General features: G+C 50.2%; 3 protein-coding genes across 6 annotated transcripts in view; 1 reads left to right on the top strand and 2 right to left on the bottom strand.

Annotated features, from left to right (window-relative positions):
* Positions 1–1,251: 1,251 nt before the first annotated feature.
* Positions 1,252–4,639, bottom strand: LOC116751220 (protein phosphatase 1 regulatory subunit 35-like). Of its 2 annotated transcripts, XM_032626786.1 has the most exons (3): positions 4,329–4,639; positions 2,611–2,715; positions 1,252–1,846 (listed from the first exon to the last, which is right to left on the bottom strand). In XM_032626786.1, exons 1-3 carry the CDS (start codon positions 4,615–4,617, stop codon positions 1,839–1,841), a joined length of 402 nt encoding a protein of 133 aa, XP_032482677.1. In that variant the 5' UTR covers positions 4,618–4,639; the 3' UTR covers positions 1,252–1,838. The 2 variants fall into 2 exon arrangements, 1 of the variants encoding a protein (XP_032482677.1); XR_004349209.1 differs by having other exon boundaries at positions 1,252–2,715; positions 4,309–4,399.
* WWC1 (WW and C2 domain containing 1) overlaps positions 3,450–18,066 on the top strand; it is a 154,169-nt gene continuing 139,552 nt past the window's right edge. The window contains exon 1 of one of the 3 annotated variants that reach the window (XM_032626785.1): positions 3,450–3,656. Coding sequence is in view for 1 of the 3 variants with exons in the window: in XM_032626784.1 (XP_032482675.1) it covers positions 4,796–4,914 (119 nt within the window). In the remaining 2 variants the exon portion in view is untranslated. Of the gene's footprint in view, positions 3,657–4,665; positions 4,915–18,066 lie in introns of those variants that run through there. The other 2 variants (XM_032626784.1, XR_004349208.1) reach the window with 2 other exon arrangements.
* LOC116750506 (ubiquitin-conjugating enzyme E2 variant 3-like) lies at positions 14,454–15,258 on the bottom strand. The gene is given in 2 exon segments (XM_032625241.1): positions 14,454–15,066; positions 15,068–15,258. Coding segments are annotated over 2 exon segments (804 nt in total).

Genomic DNA, 18,066 nt, shown 5'->3' with positions numbered 1-18,066 from the left:
GGACTCTCAAAACTGAGATTTCATCTTTACCTTCTCCTTCAGTGCATAATTCATTTCGTCGTTGGTGAAAGACACAACAGCTCCCAGCCCCCAGTACACAGAGGCCTCTTGGATGGGAGAGTGGAAACCTCTCCTGCCAGTCCCAGGGTAACCTCGTGTCCCGAAGAAATCCAGTTCAGTGAATGAATGGACCAGCAAGAAAAAGGTGGCATAGGGAGAAAAGTGCCCCTCCTTCCACAGAGACAGCTCAGCCTGTTAAATCCTCTGCTATCTAAGCCCCAGGTGGGTCTTGTTGACAGCATTGGTGGAGGTTGAGAACCAGGTTGGTCTATCTTCAGCTTGGAATTCAGAACCCACACCTCAACTCTGCCCTTTCATTGTAAACTCATCTATGGCCTCAGCACGCCCTCTCCCACCTGCAGCCACTCCAACAGATATGCAATCTGACTGAAAGCAGGAGGAGTTCAAGACTAGTAGTCTCCTGGCTGCTCCTCCACCCCCTTCCAGCCAGACTGTTTATAACCTGAAGTTCCTTCTTCAATGGCATTCTAGATCCTACACTGCCATGAATTCAGGAGCAAAAAGCCAGTTGGGAGGAGCTGTGTTGGACTCTTGGCTCTATTATTTACCATGTCACTATAGAAAAGTCACTTCGCCTCTTGAGTCTCAGTTTACACATCTGTAAAATGGGACTAATGAGAACCAGGGCAATGAGTCATTATTCATAGAAACTCCATCGATTTGTAAAATGAGTTGACTGTGCTAGACTTATTTCGATGTATTTTCAAGCTCTGTATTAAACACTGAGGACCCAGAGATAAATAAGAAACCACCTATTCTGTCTCAGCTCTCATATCACCAAGGTTTTCTGCACCCTAATTTTCCCTGGCTTAGGACATGGTTTCCCATCATTGAAAAAAAATAGTTCACGGGGCTTCCCTGGTGGCGCAGGGGTTAAGAATCCGTCTGCCAATGCAGGGGACACGGATTCGAGCCCTGATCCGGGAAGATCCCACATGCCGCAGAGCAACTAAGCCCGTGCGCCACAGCTACTGAGCCCGCATGCCACAACTACTGAAGTCCGTGGGCCACAACTACTGAAGCCCGTGTGCCTAGAGCCCGTGCTCCTCAACAATAGAAGCCACCGCAATGAGAAGCCCGCGCACTGCAAGGAAGAGTAGCCCCCGCTCGTCGCAGCTAGAGAAAGCCTGTGCGCAGCAACGAAGGCCCAACGCAGCCAAAATAAATAAATAAAATAAAATAAATAAATTTATTAAAAAAGAAAGAAAATAGTTCACGGGCCGAATTATGAACCACACATAATGCACAACTAAAGTAAGGGGACATTATCGGCTCAGTCACATAAACGTTAACTGTGCATCCTCCAGGATGCGTGGGAGGCAAAGCATGATGTAGGGAGGAACAGTCATGGAGTCAGAAGAAAAATCTCCACAGAGGTTTCCACAGCCTCCATTTCCTTGAAGAATGTCGATGCTAACAGGAAAGTACTGCTGGCATATCTTTTTTTTTTTTTTTTAGAGCTAATTTCTCCTCCTTACCATCTTCATGAAATATGTTACCCTGCCTCTCTGATTCTCTGAGACACGTGTGTGTTCTCCTTTGCTGCTGCGGTGGGGAAAAGGATTTCAGTGGGTGTCTTTTACAAAACAAGACAACCTGTTTTCAGGTTCAGGTGGGCGACCCGGTTGTGAAAGCAAACGAAGAAAGGCTTGTCCTGTGGTCACTTCTGCTCGGCCCCAACTCAGCTCCAGAGCAGCCAGATGCAGCCCCAGGAGGAAGGCCGGGAGAGGCTGGGCTTCTTGTCAGATTCCTGCAGTTCATTCACCTGTAGAATAATGTCCAATTTGCCCTATCACATGGCTGAGCCAGTTTTACCTTTAATCCCTTTCACGTTGGTCCTCAGCCTCAAGGAATGCCTAGGGATGATTCACCCACCATCACATGGGGCAGGCAGTCATCTGTTTCATTACCTCACCCTGCTTGCAGCTTCTGGGAGATAACCCAGGATTCTTCTGCCATGGGGAGGTGGGGGGTGGAGGTAAGGTGGACAGAGTAAGGCTTTAAGGAGTTGATTCCTGCTCTGGTCTCAATTTCCTGCTTCCCAGCCCAGGTCTAAAGATGTGCAGGAACAAGTCATGTGGAAATGCCAGGGCTTGGGCACCTGGGCTAAAAAGAAAGTTGGATTTGGTGGTCTAAAAGGGGCTTTCCCTTCACAACCAACATCAGCCGGTGGGAAGGCATGGTTGCAAAACAAGACAAAAGAATGAAAGCAGCAATTACAAAGATTGTCACGAACAACCACACACAATTTTCAGGCGGGAAAAGGACATGGGCTTGTGTTTGGAACAGAAAATACTTCATCAGTTTCACAGGGGTGTACACGGTGCTCCAAATGTACCACAGGGAGGCCCCTGAGATGACAGCTTACTGTGGAGTGCCAAGCCCTCTACACTTCTCATCTGTAGCCCTTACGACAAGCCCTACAGAGTCTATATTATTATGGTGACTTTCAGACCTAAGACTGGGACTTCAGTTAAGCAAGTTACTCAAGGTCACACAGCTAGAAAATAGGGAGGGTTTAAGACCCACACAGACTGGTTCCAGAGCTTTTGCTTCTTAGCCAAATAACTATGAAATAAGCATCCATGATATTCCAGATCCAGACCACGGGTAGGTCCAGGAGTTGCAGAGTAACTAAAAAAAAAAAGAAAGAAAGAATAGGTTAATGGTGGAGAGCACGAGTACTGAAGTCAGACCTAGGTTCACTTATTAGCTCTGTATCCCTGGTCAACAATATAGCATCTTGGAGCCTCAGTTTTCTCATCAGTGAAATGGGTATAATAAGTAGTATTCCTTATTCCAGAGTGGTGTTGTGACACTTACATGAGATCCTGCGTGTGAGGCACCTAGCACCATGTTGACTTTAATTTTGAGCTATTGCCCTCATCACTAATGTGAGGATTTTATACATAGTGAAGTTGAGGCCCAAGCAGAGGCAGTGCAGAGGGCTATGGGAATCTCCCCATAAAAGGAGTGGGAATTCCTACTTCTAGGTGTTGTGAGGCCAGTCTGAGGCCCACATTCCTGGACTTTTGTGCATGGCATCTATGGAATGAGGGAGGGAGGGTAAGGCCAAATACTGAGCCCATGAGTCTGGCCTTAAGAAGTAACTGGCTTTGCAGAAGGCATTTGGAGGTGAGGAGCTGCCATGGTGGGGCTTCTCTAACAAAAGAAGATGAGACCACAAACATGGGATTCTCCCCTTTGCTCAGCACACCCTGGCCCATACAACACAGAATGCTGGCTCCTCTGGGAGACTGTGGGGCTCAGACAAAAGGATACACCACACTGGGCTTCATTCCTCCAGTTCACCTCCCCGCTATATATCCAGGGCAAAAAATGGTTAAAGACACAGTCAGAAGACATAGACAGCCAGTTGATCCTTAACTTTAATTAAGTAATTACAAATTTTTAATTTCTCAAGCAATATTGATTTTTAAATTTTCTTCTCACTTCTTTTCAACATGGAATTTTACTTCGCTTGCTTTCTTCTTTTTCGTAACCCCCTTCTCCCAAAGCTATAACATATCAAATAGTATCGCAGAGGAGAACGCAGGGGAAGCTGCCTGGGACAGGTTAAGTATTCAATTTAATGAACAACAACAATGTCATTACTATTACTTTTACAGAGTGCTTCCCTGACACCGCCTGGAAGTCCTCCGGGGTCGAGGGGGCTGGGGTAGATTGATAGCACTCCTAATTTTACAGTCCCGGGGAAAAGCCAGCTACATTTGCAAATACGAGGGGTGGGGGGATGGGTGAAACAACGTGGGGAGAAGAATAGAATAAGAGGGAGACAGATGGTGTGTGTGTTGGGGGAAGGGATCAGAGATCCTGGAAAACTTATGTTCCCCGATTTGCAAGAATGTTTCCATTTAACCACTTCTTGCCTGACTCCTGATTCTACATGAGAGAAGCGGGGAGTTGTAAGATTTGGTGCCACCTGTGCAAGAGCCTGGACCCTCGGAGTGGAGAGAGCCAGGAGCGTTCGGAAGCAGAGGGAGAGCGGGTCTTGCTCTAGCCTCCTGGGGCGCCAGTCTGGGTCAGGGACCCAGGTAAGGGGCGGGCTCCCATTCCTCCGACAGGAGCAGCCGGCGGTTGGGACTGTCCCACGAGGGGGCGCGTCTCGGGCCCTAGGACCCGCCCTCGCTGCGCTGGGCGCGGGGAGGGACGCGGGAACCCTGGCGCCCGGTGCTCCGCCTCCCGTTTCCGGGGCAGCGCTGTTACCTGCACCGCCCGAGCCGCACCTGGCGGAGGCAGAAGTCGCAAGCCGAGCGTTCGCTGAACGGCGGAGCTGAGAGGAGGGATAGCACCCGGCTGGGGGGAGGAAGAGGCGGCGGCGGGCGGCGGCGTGGAGGCTGAAGGGCGCCGCGCGCCGCGAAGGAGGGCAGGCGGCAGCTGCGCTCGACTAGCTCTGCCACGCCGGCGGGGCGCGCACCCGGGCCCGCACCGCGCCGCTGCGGACGCACATGGCAGCGTGAGAGGGCCGGCGGCGGGAGGAGCGGGCGGCGCCGGGCCGGGGCCGCAGGGCCGCATGGACAGCGCCGCCACCCCGGCCGGCCCTCACTAGGGCCCCCAGTCCGCGGGTGCCACTCCCTAGATCATGGTGCCTCGGCGGCCGCCCGAGCCGAAAAGAGCCGGCCGGAGCCGTTGAGCCGGGGGCCCCCGCGGCGGCCGGGAGCTGCATGGGGGAGCGCGGGCCGCGCTCGGGAAGATGCCCCGGCCGGAGCTGCCCCTGCCGGACGGCTGGGAGGAGGCGCACGACTTCGACGGCAAGGTCTACTACATAGACCACACGAGCCGCACTACCAGCTGGATCGACCCGCGGGACAGGTAGGACCCCGAGAGGCCCCCTCCTGCCCCACGGGCCACCAGCCGGGATTGTGCAGGGGATGCCGAGGAGCTCGGCGAGCGTCTTCGGTTTCCCGCACCCCACACGCTCCACCTTCATCCTCTTCTGGACCGCCGCTCCCGCCCGGGTGGGCTGCCGGAAGGAGGGGACGGCCAAGTGAGTTGGCCCAGGCTGCCGCCACCGCCTTCCTCTGATGAGGACTCAGGCCCCAGGCGGCACCTGCCCGGAGTTTTGACCTTAAGCTCTAGCCCCGCCCCCCGCCCCCCGCTTCCCCTTAGTTGGGTCGGGCGGGGGCTTGGGGGAGCAACCTAGCCGAGCGATGCTGGGGCTTCCCAGGAAGGCTTTCCCCAGCACGGGGTGGGGGAGGAGGGGGGGATGGGGAAGCATCTGGTTTGGAGCGGGTGGCAGGCACCCAGGACTCAGTGGGAAACCGCTGGAGGAAGGACACTGCTGCGTGCAGGGGAAGGCAGCCTGGAGTGTGGTTTTTGACAGGTGTCTCCGCGGCTCTGAGAGGAGCACGGGAGCAGTCTGGGGGCCTGGAGGTCGAGAGAGGGAAGGAAAGGAAGGAGCGAGGGAGGTCTGATCGGGGAGACCGGTTCTCCAGGAATCTCACGGCAACTTGGAAGCTGTTAGGATGTAGATGGAGGTGAGAGGCCTCCGCAAAGCCCTGCCCATCCCTCTTTCTCCTCCCTCCCTTTCTCTGGGGACCGCGGCTTCTCAGCCCTGCACCAGCGCGTCCTGACCTTGGTGGGCACCAGGCCGGCTGGAGCACCGGATTTGTTTTTGCTGAGGCAGGTGGAGTGTGTGGCTCTTAGCTTCCAGACTTTCTCCTGGTTTGGACCGCTTGGCATTTCTTTGCACACACGCACCCCCCTCCCCATGAATATCCTGTGGGGAGGGGAGGACCACCCTCTGGGACCGCAGTCACCCCTGTGGTCAAAGTGCCTCAGGAATGCGGAATTTCCACCTGGTCGCTGTGACCTTGGGTGTCAGGTACCTGTAAAGCAATGGAGGTGAATTGTTTGGACCCTTCATCCTGTGGGGTTGGGATGGAGGTTCCAGAAGTCCAGGATGGGGTGTGTAGCGAGGTGAAGGTTGAGAAAAAGCAGAAAGAAAACGTGAGCTGAGATTCCTCGTGGTTTCTGTGAGCACTTTGGTTCATTCATTCAACATTTACTGGGTACATCCTCTGCGTTCAGTACCACGCTGAATGTCTCATCAATTTAATCCGGAAGAGAAATTTTTAACGCTGGAGAGCGTCCCGTGGGCAAGCTGCTTTTACCTCTGAGCCTCAGTTTCCCTATTTGTCAGACAAATGATTTGCTTGGAAGGGAAGGAGTAACAGTGGAACTCTTTTTTAAAAAAATTTATTTAATTTATTTTATTTTTGGTTGCGTTGGGTATTTGTTGCTGCGTGCGGGCTTTCTCTAGTTGGCGCGAGCGGGGGCTACCCTTCGTTGTGGTGCGCGGGCTTCTCATCGCAGTGGCTTCTCTTGTTGCGGAGCACGGGCTCTAGGCACGCGGGCTTCAGTAGTTGTGGTGCGTGGGCTCTAGAGCGCAGGCTCAGTAGTTGTGGCGCACAGGCTTCGTTGCTCCGTGGCATGTAGGATCTTCTCCGACCACGGCTGGAACCCGTGTCCCCTGTATTGGTAGGCGGACTCTTAACCACTGCGCCACCAGAGAAGCCCAACAGTGGAACTCTTCAAAGTTGGAAGGGACATAGAAGATCAAGGCCCAACTCCCACTTTCAAATGTGAGACAAACTTTGAGGCCCGGAGGTGCGATTTGCTTGTGTTTTGATCTTTCCACCCCTCTGCCTTATGCCGAGTTCTTTACCGGCTCTGAAGTTCTAACCTCCACACTTGTGGTCCTACTCACTTTCCTTCCCCATGCCCGCCTCAGGGTCAGTTGCCCCAGGGACTCTGTTGCTGTGTTGGTGAACTGGACAGTCCCTTGTCCTCTCCTAATACAGGCACAAGTTCAAGTTTCTGTGTCCTCCCGTATTTTAGGTCCCAGCAGCTACCGAGTCCAGTGTGCTGTTAGCAGTTGAATGTCGAGGACACTGCTAACTCGGCCCAGGTCATGCATCTAGGAACTTCTCTGGGGTGCTGAGAGGATAACACAGCTGTAGAAAGCTTCTTAAACAACGGTCATTTTTTACCCTTGGAAGAGGGCAAGCAGTATAGCTTCTGTGGGATACTGACTTGACTAGAGCATAATTTCCCAAATTTTAGTATTATGTGGACCATGTTTTTTGCTATATCCACCTGTGTTATTGCTTACTTAATATTTGACTTTAAATCAACCCAATTTGAATTTTTTTTAGCCACTTTCATAAAGGGGAAACTAGTAATATCTATTGCCCCCAGTACTAGGGAACCTTTAAAAATACAGTGGAGGGGAGGAACCACAGTGCCATTATATTTGAGTTCACTCCTGGGGCCTGTCCACAGCTCCAGCAACAGGGCTGTGTAGCCTGTGTTTTTAGGCAGATTGGCAGGCGTTAAAAACATATTGGCACTTCATGGAGCTGCTGACTCTCTCCGCCTTGTAGGCCACTGGTTTGAATGCTGCGTCTTTGTATTGGTATCTGCTGGTCATCCCACCTGCACCGGCCCGGGGTAGGGCCCCTGAGCTTGGGGCGCTGAGGGGTTCTGAGCTCACTGTTGTGATGAGCCCACTTTGAAAGTTTGGGGAAAGAGCTGAGCAGAGGGTATCCACTTCTGACTCCCTGGAATTCCCTCCTGCACACCCCAGAAGGGAGTTTTGCCTTCTCATCCTACCTGTGTGGATCCTACCTCAGGCAAATCGCTTGACCTCTCTGAGGTGCAAGGGCTCCTTCGGTGAGAGAAGAAAGTTGATGAGATGTCGCTGAGCCCCCTGCCAGTTCTCAGATAGGATTTCGCTGATTCGGGCTTGATCTCGCCTTCTCCCTCCTGACTCCATGGCAGAATTGGGAGGGGGGACGGCAGGCAGGAGGGTGAGGGGACTGAGAGGAGGAGAACATTTAACAAGGCTGAAAAGCGCCAGGCTTCTTTGGGGTGGTGAGGTTAGGGGAGAGAAATTCTGCCAAGGCAGTTACATCTCTGCAGCTGGTTAATGCTATCAAACAAAATATCACATAAAAAATTTTTTTAAAAAAGATTCTGCTCCTTGAGTGTGTGTGTGTGCGCGTTCACGCGCGCCCATTTGTCTTGGTTTTATTCCTTATCTGAATCAAGGAGATACACCTGTCCGTTCCCCTGAATTTAAAAGAAGTAAGTCAAATGGTCCTTCAGTCAGAAGAGTGATTTCTTAGCCGCAGAGAACAGAATAGCGTCTCGGGTTACCAACCCTGAAGAATGTCCTGGCACGTTCCTCTCTCTGGGCCTGAGCTGTTTTGTGTGCTGTCCGGCTTGGAGGCTGCTGGGGGTAGGGAATCCAGTTTTCAGCTTCCCCTTTCACTGGGGGGTTGCCAGCTCTCTCCCCTTCTCACCCAGGGGAAGACAGGGAGGCCGAAATTCCTGAGGATGGTTGTCCCAACAACCGGAGAGGGGCCAGTGGGCAGCTCGGGCCCTGCCTACTGGGCCAAAGGCTCCAATGGCACCACGGGCTCCTCCCAAGGCAAGGCTGGTCTGAGAAGGTGACAGGTCTGTGGGGAATCAGGTGCTGCATATCGGGCTGTGGAGCAGCGTGCCTTTAGCAGAGTAACCCTGGGTGCTTCTGGGAGCTTCCAGCAAAGAGCCAGCATTCCGGGTATATTTAACTTAGAGGTATGCAACAACAAACACACTGATTGTTCTCCGAGGAAGAATGGATTGTTGGAACTGGCCCTGCTGGGGAAGGTTCCTGAAGCCTAATTCCTGCTCATTGGGGGGTTTGTTTTCTGACCTTCTACTAGGAACCACCTGGGAGCTCTGTGGGCACAGTTTCTGGGGCTGTGTGATCAGTGCTAGAGGCCCACGTGTCTGGGAGGCCATGTTGAGAGAACCCAGCAACTTCTCTCATGATTTGAGGAGGAATTTTTGCCAACGCTGTTATTTCAGGAATGATTCATAGTGTAAGACGTTGGGTCTACAGCAGGCAAAAGATCTTAATCTCCTTCTGGTTACAGACCCTTATAAGAATCTGACAAAGGTTAAGGATGTTTCCTGAAGAAAAGCATGAACACGGCTTTTGGCACATAATTTCAGGGCGTTTGTAGACCCCGGGTTCGTAACCCCTGCCAGAGATTAACTTAAAAACTGCTCGTCACTACCTGTATGCCCTCCTGTTTAGCTAGGTAGGACATAATGATTGAGCATTTACTATATATTCAGGTAGTCTGCTGAGAGCTTTACACGGATAACTTCTTTTAATCCCCCTAACAACCCTGGGAATAGGTTATCTGCCTGAGAAACCCGAGCCTCAGGGGGGCTAAGTTCGGGGAAAGCCACTCAGCTTCTGAGGAGCTGAGATGGGAATGCCAGGCATGCCGACTCCAGAACCCAAATTTCTAACCACTCAGCTGCCTGGACTCCGTTGCTGAATTAAGACCTCTGCTTCACCGCCTAAGGAATTTGGCCTTGGGGAATGGAGCCAGCACAGGCATGATTTCAGTTACCTGCTGCCATTCTGGTGTCGCCAGGCCATGGCTATCCAGCGAGTGGTGTAGAAAATGGAAAGAGGTTGAGTCTTTGAGTCCTGGCATCTTGGATCGGCTGCTTGCTGCCTGAGTGACCTTGGCAAGTTACATATTCTCTCTGAGCCTTGATTTTGTCTTCTCTAGGATGGGGTGATGCGCATAAACTGTCAAGGGCCATTATGAGCATGAAATAAGTTAAATCACGTAGGGCAGCTAGCACAGAACCTAACATACAGGAGACACTTGGGAATGCCAAACCTTTTGGCTTTTACCAGGAAGTACTTAGGAAATACTTAAGTCAAATGGAGACTGAGTCTCCATCCAGCTCTGTAGCAGTTTGCAGCTGGGATGGACCTTTCTGGTCATGTAATCCAGCCCTTTCATTTCACTGATGAAACAGACTCAGAGACTGGTGACTTGCCCAAGGTCGCACAGCAAATGTCAACCTTGAGTCTCTAGTAGAGGTCTCCTTTCTTCTTTCTTTTATGTAAACTCTTCGCTAAAAATCAGACCCAGTTTCTTCTCATCCATGGTAATAATTTGGGAATATTTTATGCTTGTGGTTTATTCTTTGTAATCCTTTTTGACTATGCAGACCAGCAAGTTTCTTTCATAGCATTGCAATCATTTCTGACTCGTGTCGTAGGAATGTGTTATATGTCGACCAGTTAAAGTACCAGCAATTGCAAGTGCATTACTGTTTTTATAATCAATTTAAATAGATTTAAGGTTATTGTCGGACTGATGTCACTTTCCACCATTTACATTCTGACAAGCTTTCTTAAGTGGGAATTATAACCAGCCTGCCAGGGGATTTACCCAAAGCCTGTGTTCTCCACCCGTCTGCATTTTTTTTTTTTTTTTTTTTTTTTTTTTTTGCGGTACACGGGCCTCTCACTGTTGTGGCCTCTCACGTTGCGGAGCACAGGCTCCGGACGCGCAGGCTCAGCGGCCATGGCTCACGGGCCCAGCCGCTCCGCGGCATGTGGGATCTTCCCAGACTGGGGCATGAATCCGTGTCCCCTGCATCGGCAGGTGGACTCTCAACCACTGAGCCACCAGGGAAGCCCTGTGCTTCTGCTTTTAATGATCCACCAATACCTTTAGCTTGGGCCTTTACAATTACTAGAGGGCTTTTCTTCTCCTTCCAAGGCTTGAATTTATGATCTACACATTTCATGGGAGTCTGCAGTGCACGGGAATATCTTACGTCATTCGTTAAGAAAGAAATAAGGTTAAAAAGCACTAGTCTAGCTAACAGGAAGAAATAAGAGGCATTGGAACCCACAAATGAATAAAATAATAATAAATGCTAAGTCTCCTAATATGTATTCTGTGCTGTGCACCAAGTGTTTTATATTATGATCTCATTTAATCCTTTTGCCAACCATATAAGGTAAGTACTGTTATTTTCTCCATCCTCAGATAAGGAAACAGCGATTTAGAAAGGTTAAGAATTTATATTTGCTCAAGGTCACCACCAGTAGGTGATGGACCCAGGATTGGGGCCCAGCTGGTTGAACTCCTGAATCCACACTCGAATTAGCTATTGCCATTTCAGGGCTCCAGATGCCCTGTTGACAAGCTGGGCTGGAAAGTTACCATTTACTCCTAAATTGAGGCGAGCCTGCTGTGGATCTCCGGGAAAGATGTTTTGCCAAGGAGGCTTAATCAGAGAAGCCAGTGAGATCCACATGGCAGCTTAGGAGACTATCGGGCACAAAGTCTACTTTCTGGGAGCAGCCAGCTAACCAGAGCTCTGGGAGGGAGGGAGGGAAAGAGAGAGAGAAGAGAAGGAGGCAGAGAAACTCTGAAGGATGCAGTGTGTGGAGAGAGAGAGTTCAAAGTCGTTCCCGAGTCTCTCGGGTAAATGCTCCCAAAGGCCAGGGACTTAGTAGCCAAGGCAGCGCCTCTCTGTCACCACCCCTCCCGCTTTTGGCCTCGCCAAACTGACCTGATTCCCCACTCCCCTGGGATCCCTGGGAGCTGTGCAACACTGCCCTTTTGAAGAGAAGCGAATCAGGTTGCCTTGGTTACTGGGAAGGTTGGACCGCCAAGCTCAGGTGCACATAAGGAGAGACGAGGCTAGAATAAGTGGGAGTTGGAACGTGGCCGGCATGCTGCTGCAGAACTCTCTGGATGCAGGAAGCCTCAGTCGGGTTTTGGCAGCATTTGCAGGGGGTGCCAACTTCACTGCAGTCAGCTGTCTGTGCCGAGTGTCTCCAGCCACGTCTGCCTCCAGGCTATGGGGATCTGCCCCTGGCTCAGCGAGGGGCCCTGGATAAGAGGAACCCACTCCTCTTGGAGAAATGGCCTGGGTAGCATCTCCTAGTACTTCCACTTGGACAGGGCTGAGGGCTGGATCGGGGCTGAGTCTGGGTGAAAACTGCGTGCCGTGCCTCTCCCAGCACGGACGGGCCAGTGGGCCACACACCTTTAGGTGGAACAGGTAGAGGCTCTAGTTACTGCTACTGACAAGCTTCTCGGCTGCCCTGAATCCCTGTTTCAGAGTGAGATAAAAGAAGAGAACACTCAGAAACTGGATACAGTGGCGTTTTGTTATTTAACCTTCACCAGCGGGCCATTAAGCCTCCAGCTCCTGAGCAGACAAACTCCTGCCAAAATAAAGGGGGCCGTTCACTGTTGTTGTGTGGGGGGAACGCAGAACATTCCGCAAAGATGCTAGACAGGGGAGAGGGAGTGGAGTAGAGAGAGCAGGGAGGAGGGAAGAAAAGGACAAGTGCAGTGGGTTACCTCCACCCCCATTGCCTCTTCAATGCTTCTACCCATGACATCTCACCATTGGAGAGAAATGGGATCTTTCAGTTTCAAATGTCTGCCAAAGAAAAAGGACCGAGGCTTAAGTTCTCATTCAATGGTCGGCCAGAAAAAAAAGAAAAAAAAAAATGAAGCCGCATCAAGATTAGGGACACCTTTGTTGGCTTTTTTCTTCCCCTGCTCCATTCATCACTCTCTGGCAGCCAGGACACCAGGCCAACGGCAGCTGCTGACCTTCCCCAGCCGGCTGCCTGCTGTTGCCGGGCCTGGTTTGGTGGCAGCCAGACTGTCCCCACGCTGGCTTCCTCCCCGCCCAGTGGCGGTTACTTGTTTGATTTGTCTCTGGGATGCCCTTAGGATCCACTGACTGATACCTGACTTGGAAGGATGAAGTATCAAGATCCAGGCATCAGGTGTCTGCTAGGATGAGATGACCCTGGGACAGCCTTCCAATCCTGCATCTGTCGTGGCTTTTCTTGGATAGTTAGGGCTCTCTGAGCATGGCGTTGTGTAGTCCAGGAATTTCTAAAGTTTTAAAAGTTTTTAGGTTAAGTGAAAAAAGAAGCAAACCCAAAAACTGTTCCATGAAAAATATAAATACATGTGGACGAATTAAGGGGTTTTAAAAAATGTTTCACTTGAATGGAAGGGCTATACATGAATCATTTTCTGAAACAAAATTGTGGCTCATTATGAGTATATTCACAATATACAGAAAATTGCAGAGAAACGTCTGCTAAATGGAACACAGCATTTACAGACCTTGGAAAGATAAATAAAAAGGGCAAGGTAGGTATAAGAAAAGACAAAAGACACAACGAAGTCTGGAATTTATGAGTATTACTGCCATTATATATTACACACGTAATCATGTTTTATCTTTCCTCTGAGTTTGGACTTATAAGAGCCATGAGAAAACAATGTTTGGAGAGAGGGAGAAAGCTTCGCTGTGTTCAAATTTGCTTCTGACACAGTCATTAGGATTTTCAGTTAAGTTTAGATGGACTGAATTATTTCATTTTTTTTGTTCATTTACTGCCCAACCCTTCACACTTCCTAAATGTATATTTATCCTAGTTTAAGAATCCCTTTCAAATAATGCATCTAATCAATCCTAATCTTTCTGGTTCTACTCCTCAAAAACAGTAATCCCCTGACCCCAAAAATTTTAATAAAAAATGACCATGTGATCTCTCTTTTCCATTACATATAACACCTATCCTTTAGGTAAGATTGATGCCCAAAGCAGATGACCTAACACTCTGTTTTGAGGTCCAGCCCTTGGGTTTCTAAAACACCATTCTGAAGGAGTTATCTGCAGTTTACATATGATTTCGATATCACAGCTAAAAATAGCAGCTCCAAAGCACATGTTCTACTGACTAATTTGGTGGGGCATTGTATGAATGACCTTTGGATACAACAAGGTGGTATCAGGATCATTCATTAATTTCAAAACGTATTTACTGAGGCCGTTCTAAGCTCAAGGAGTTTACAGTCTGTCGGGGTGAAGAGACAAGTAAATATGCAATTATAACACAGTGTGATAGTGGTTATAATAGAGGCATGAACTTACTTAACCTGGAGAATTAGGGAAGGCTTCCTGGGAGAGGTGGCACTCAAGCCCAGTCTTTTTTTTTTTTTTTGGATAAATTTATTTATTTATTTTTATTTGTTTATTTTTGGCTGCACTGGGTCTCCGTTGTTATGCGCGGGCTTCCTCTAGTTGCGGCGAGCAGGGGCTACTCTTTGTTGCAGTGCACCGGCTTCTCACTGCGGTGTCTTTTCTTGTTGCGGAGCACGGGCTCTAGGCCCGCGGGCTTCGGTAGTTGGGGCACGCGGGCTCAGTAGCTGTGGCTCACGGGCTCTAGAGCGCAGGCTCAGTAGTTGTGGCGCACGGACTTAGCTGCTCCGTGGCATGCGGGATCTTCCAGGACCAGGGCTCGAACCCGTGTCCCCTGCACTGGCAGGCAGATTCTTAACCACTGTGCCACCAGGGAAGCCCTCAAGCCCAGTCTTGAAGGGTAAGCAGGACTTAGCCAAATTAATGAATGTTCTGGGAAAGGAAGCATCAGGTGCAAAGGCAAGGCGGCATGAGAGTGCATGAACCCTTCGGGAAGCTGCAAGTTGATCATCTCACTAGCATAAAATGCTTGTCAGAACGGCAGAAGATGAGGTTTCGTCTTCTCCCTGCTCACCAATAACCCATACTTCCCTCGCTGAAGTCTGTGCCTTCAAAACATTTGTAATAATACATTGGAATCTCTGTGAGTCCACATTGCAACCAATTCCAATCACTCGATTTGCAGGAAACGCACTCAGTTTCCACGTCACGTAGGTCATGATTTCCATTGGTTGAGATGCAACGAGCAGGATGCCATTTGGACGATAATGTCCCAGAGCTGCAACAAAGGCTCTGAACATATCCACATCTCTCTGTACCACGTCGAGGTAGGACTGAGAACTACCCAGAGAGTTGACCGTGCAGATCACCACCGTTGCTGAAATTGCTAATGTGCCGGCAATTCCTGGTTCTCCACCGCCAACCGCGGTAATTTTATTGACTGTTTTATTCTCACGGTTTGCCCAGTTCTTTGAGTTTATATCTGAGACACCTTCAGTGATTTTTGCAACATAGGCTAGCAAGTCTGCCTGCTGTGCCGCATCAGATGATGGCAGAGAATACAGGGGAAGTTCTTCTTGAAACTTGGTAATCATTTCTTTAATTCATCCAACAATGACAGATTTAGGCCTGGTACATCACAGGAATAGTGCCAGTGAAATTCAGCAGGTTTTTCTGGGAACTATCTTTGAAAACATAGGTATCCACGGAATATCTGAAATGTGGGAAAAACATATTTACAGTCTTCAGTTCTTCCATAGTTAGATCCCTGAACTTGTACTTGCCAAGCAGTCGCCTCACACCCTCACCGTTGAGCTCCATCTCCAGCCAGGACCACGAGTCGGGTTCTAGTCCAGGAATTTCTTACACGTGCATTTGTATCACTAACAGTGACAACCATAACTGGCCTCTGGTGATCACGATGCTAATAGTTATATTTAGTCATCTTTAGCCAGTAGCTCGCGTGGGCCAAACACAGTTTGGGGCTCATGGTATTTTTGTGGCATTTTGCAGATGAGAAAACTGAGGTTAAGAACCGCCAAGTGGGGCTTCCCTGGTGGCGCAGTGGTTGAGAGTCCGCCTGCCGATGCAGGGACACAGGTTCGTGCCCCGGTGCGGGAAGATCCCACATGTCGCGGAGCGGCGGCTGGGCCCGTGAGCCATGGCCGCTGAGCCTGCGCGTCCGGAGCCTGTGCTCCGCAACGGGAGAGGCCACAACAGTGAGAGGCCTGCGTACCGCAAAAAAAAAAAAAAAAAAAGAACCGCCAAGTGACAAACTCAAGTTCATAGGGGTAGAAAGGGGCCGAGTTGGAATCGGAATCTAGGTCCGTCTGATTTCAAAGCCTTACTCTTTGCACCACTGCAGTCTTTTTCAGTGAATTTGGAGAGAGGAAGGGAAGAGGGGAAGGGAGCAAAGGAAAAGGGACCTTTGTAACTACAGAGAAATAAACAACACATCTATCAGCATATATACCTTGCTCACTGTGGAGGAAAATGTTTGTGTGGTTCTAGCCGAACTTTGGTTTGACATACCACACTGTTCCCTGCAACAGGTAAGGTCTTCCTAACGATCTCCAGAGGACACCAAGTCCCGTCTCTGTCATTTACATATAGTAAGTCACCTTGAACGAGTTCCTTCTCTACTGTGTAAAACACAGGTAAGCGTAGGACCTACCTACCCCAGAGGGTTGTGGGGAGATGAAAGGACCTCAGACATGGTGGGTCTTACCCAATGCCTGGTACACACCAGGCTTTCAGATGGGAGCTGTGACTAGTTATGCTAGTTTACCCTTCTTTGCCTTGGTAGAGAAACGAGAACCATTGTCCCTTCCTTGCCAACTCAAGTTTTTTCCTGCTGAAGCAGGGCTCACCTGAGCCGCCTTGACATCAGAGTTTGCAAACCACCTTGGGGCACTCATTGTGTAAATAAACCAATAAATTTTTTTCCCCCTAGTCTTATCAGAGGCAAGCCCTCGTTTGGAATTTCTGCAGTAAAGTGACTCTTGCCAGGGAGCTGGCACCAGGGCAGTGTGTGAAGCAAGGATAATGAGTTGCAGTGGTCATGGCTGAGTGAAAACGGCTGCTGTGGGAACTGGAGGTCTCTGGAATACATTGGTGACTGCTCTGATATCCTGGCCCTTCACTCGTGCTTCCCTGTGCCCTGTTGGAGAGCTGTTTGAGAACCTGCTGATTTTAGCATGGAGGTGGTGCAGAAGGGCATTGGTGTTTATCGTGTCCCACCCAGCCAGGGGTTGGCCGTTCATTCAGCAGGTATTTATTGAGTGCCTACTGGGCTTCAGGCTCCGTTGCCCTAACCAAGGATGAGAGCAAAGTCCCTGCTATAATGGGGTGTACCCTCGGGCCAGGGAGATGGGCAAACAGTTAAACAGATAAATTACATTCTGACTGGGGACTTGGTATTTGCTAGAATTCTTTGACCCATCTTAGGAAGCTGGAGGGATGGCCCTGTCTAGGACACCTGTTGGTAGTTGCTGTGTGAACTTGGGCTTTGGATCTGAGAGACCTTTGCGCCTTCCCTTGGGTGTTACCCAGAGCCTGTGAGGATGAGCTGGGCACCGGGCTAAGTGCTGGGAATGCAAGGGCGACATAAGACAGTCTCCAACTCATAACATTTACTACAAATTAGTGAGAGACAGTCATCAAACTGTGCAAATAGAAATGCCAGGCTCTCTGAACCTTGATTTGTTTCCTCTCCTGTTTCATCTGGACTCAACTTAGAAATATTTATTGACTGCCCATAAACGAATAGAGTGTCTGTAATATGCCAGACATTGTTCCAGCACTGGGGATTTGGCAGTGATTAAGCCATCAAAAATCCTGTCCTCATGGAGCTTACATTCTAGAGCAGTGATTCTCAAGCTTGGGGAAGCATCCGAATCACCTGGAGGATTTGTTAAGCCGGGTCCCACTCCCTCACTCCCACCCACACACCCAGTCTGTGTCAGTAGGGCTGCCGTGGGGCTTGGAAGTTGGCGTTTCCAGCGCATGCCTGCTGCTGCTGCTTTGTGCCCTGTTGCTTTGCAGACCGCTAACAGTTGATTTATTGAATCCTCGCAATAACCTGGGAGGATTGAGGGTTAGGGTGGGGTAGGGGAGTTGGGGGGAGCCCTCTCTTCGCTGTTTTACAGACAGGGAACTGAAGAAGGCAGGTGAGGCAACTTGGCCCTCCCTCTTATGCTAAGCAAGCTACAGGAAGTGACTTTAGGAGCAAGCACTGTTTAACTGCCTCGCCATGATCGCTATGAGCAATTTTGTTCTAGCTCTTTTGCCGACCCAGAGCCTGACTGGTGGCAGAATCCAGTCGGGTTCGCTTCCGCATTGTAAAATAAAGGATGGGGAAGCAGGAGGTCTGAGCAGATCCCAGAAGCCAGAAGGAACTTCTCTTTACATTAGAATGTGTGGAGTTATGTATCCATGGTCACCGAGAGGAACAGAGGGCACGGGTCTTCCCTGTTTCTCCCTGATGCTGAGCCAGGAGACCTGTGCCGAGTCCGCTCTTCAGAGGAAGGGGTGCTGGGCTCCTTCACCCCTAACCCAGTCTTCGAGTCTAGGAAGTGCAGATGAGGTGTGGCGAAGAGGCAAGGCTCTCCTCTCAGAATCCTCACAACA

Source organism: Phocoena sinus, chromosome 3 (assembly GCF_008692025.1).
Source record: "Phocoena sinus isolate mPhoSin1 chromosome 3, mPhoSin1.pri, whole genome shotgun sequence".
Lineage (NCBI taxonomy): Eukaryota > Metazoa > Chordata > Mammalia > Artiodactyla > Phocoenidae > Phocoena > Phocoena sinus.
Note: the sequence above shows the minus strand (reverse complement) of the source record. Positions and strands in the feature narration are given on the sequence as shown.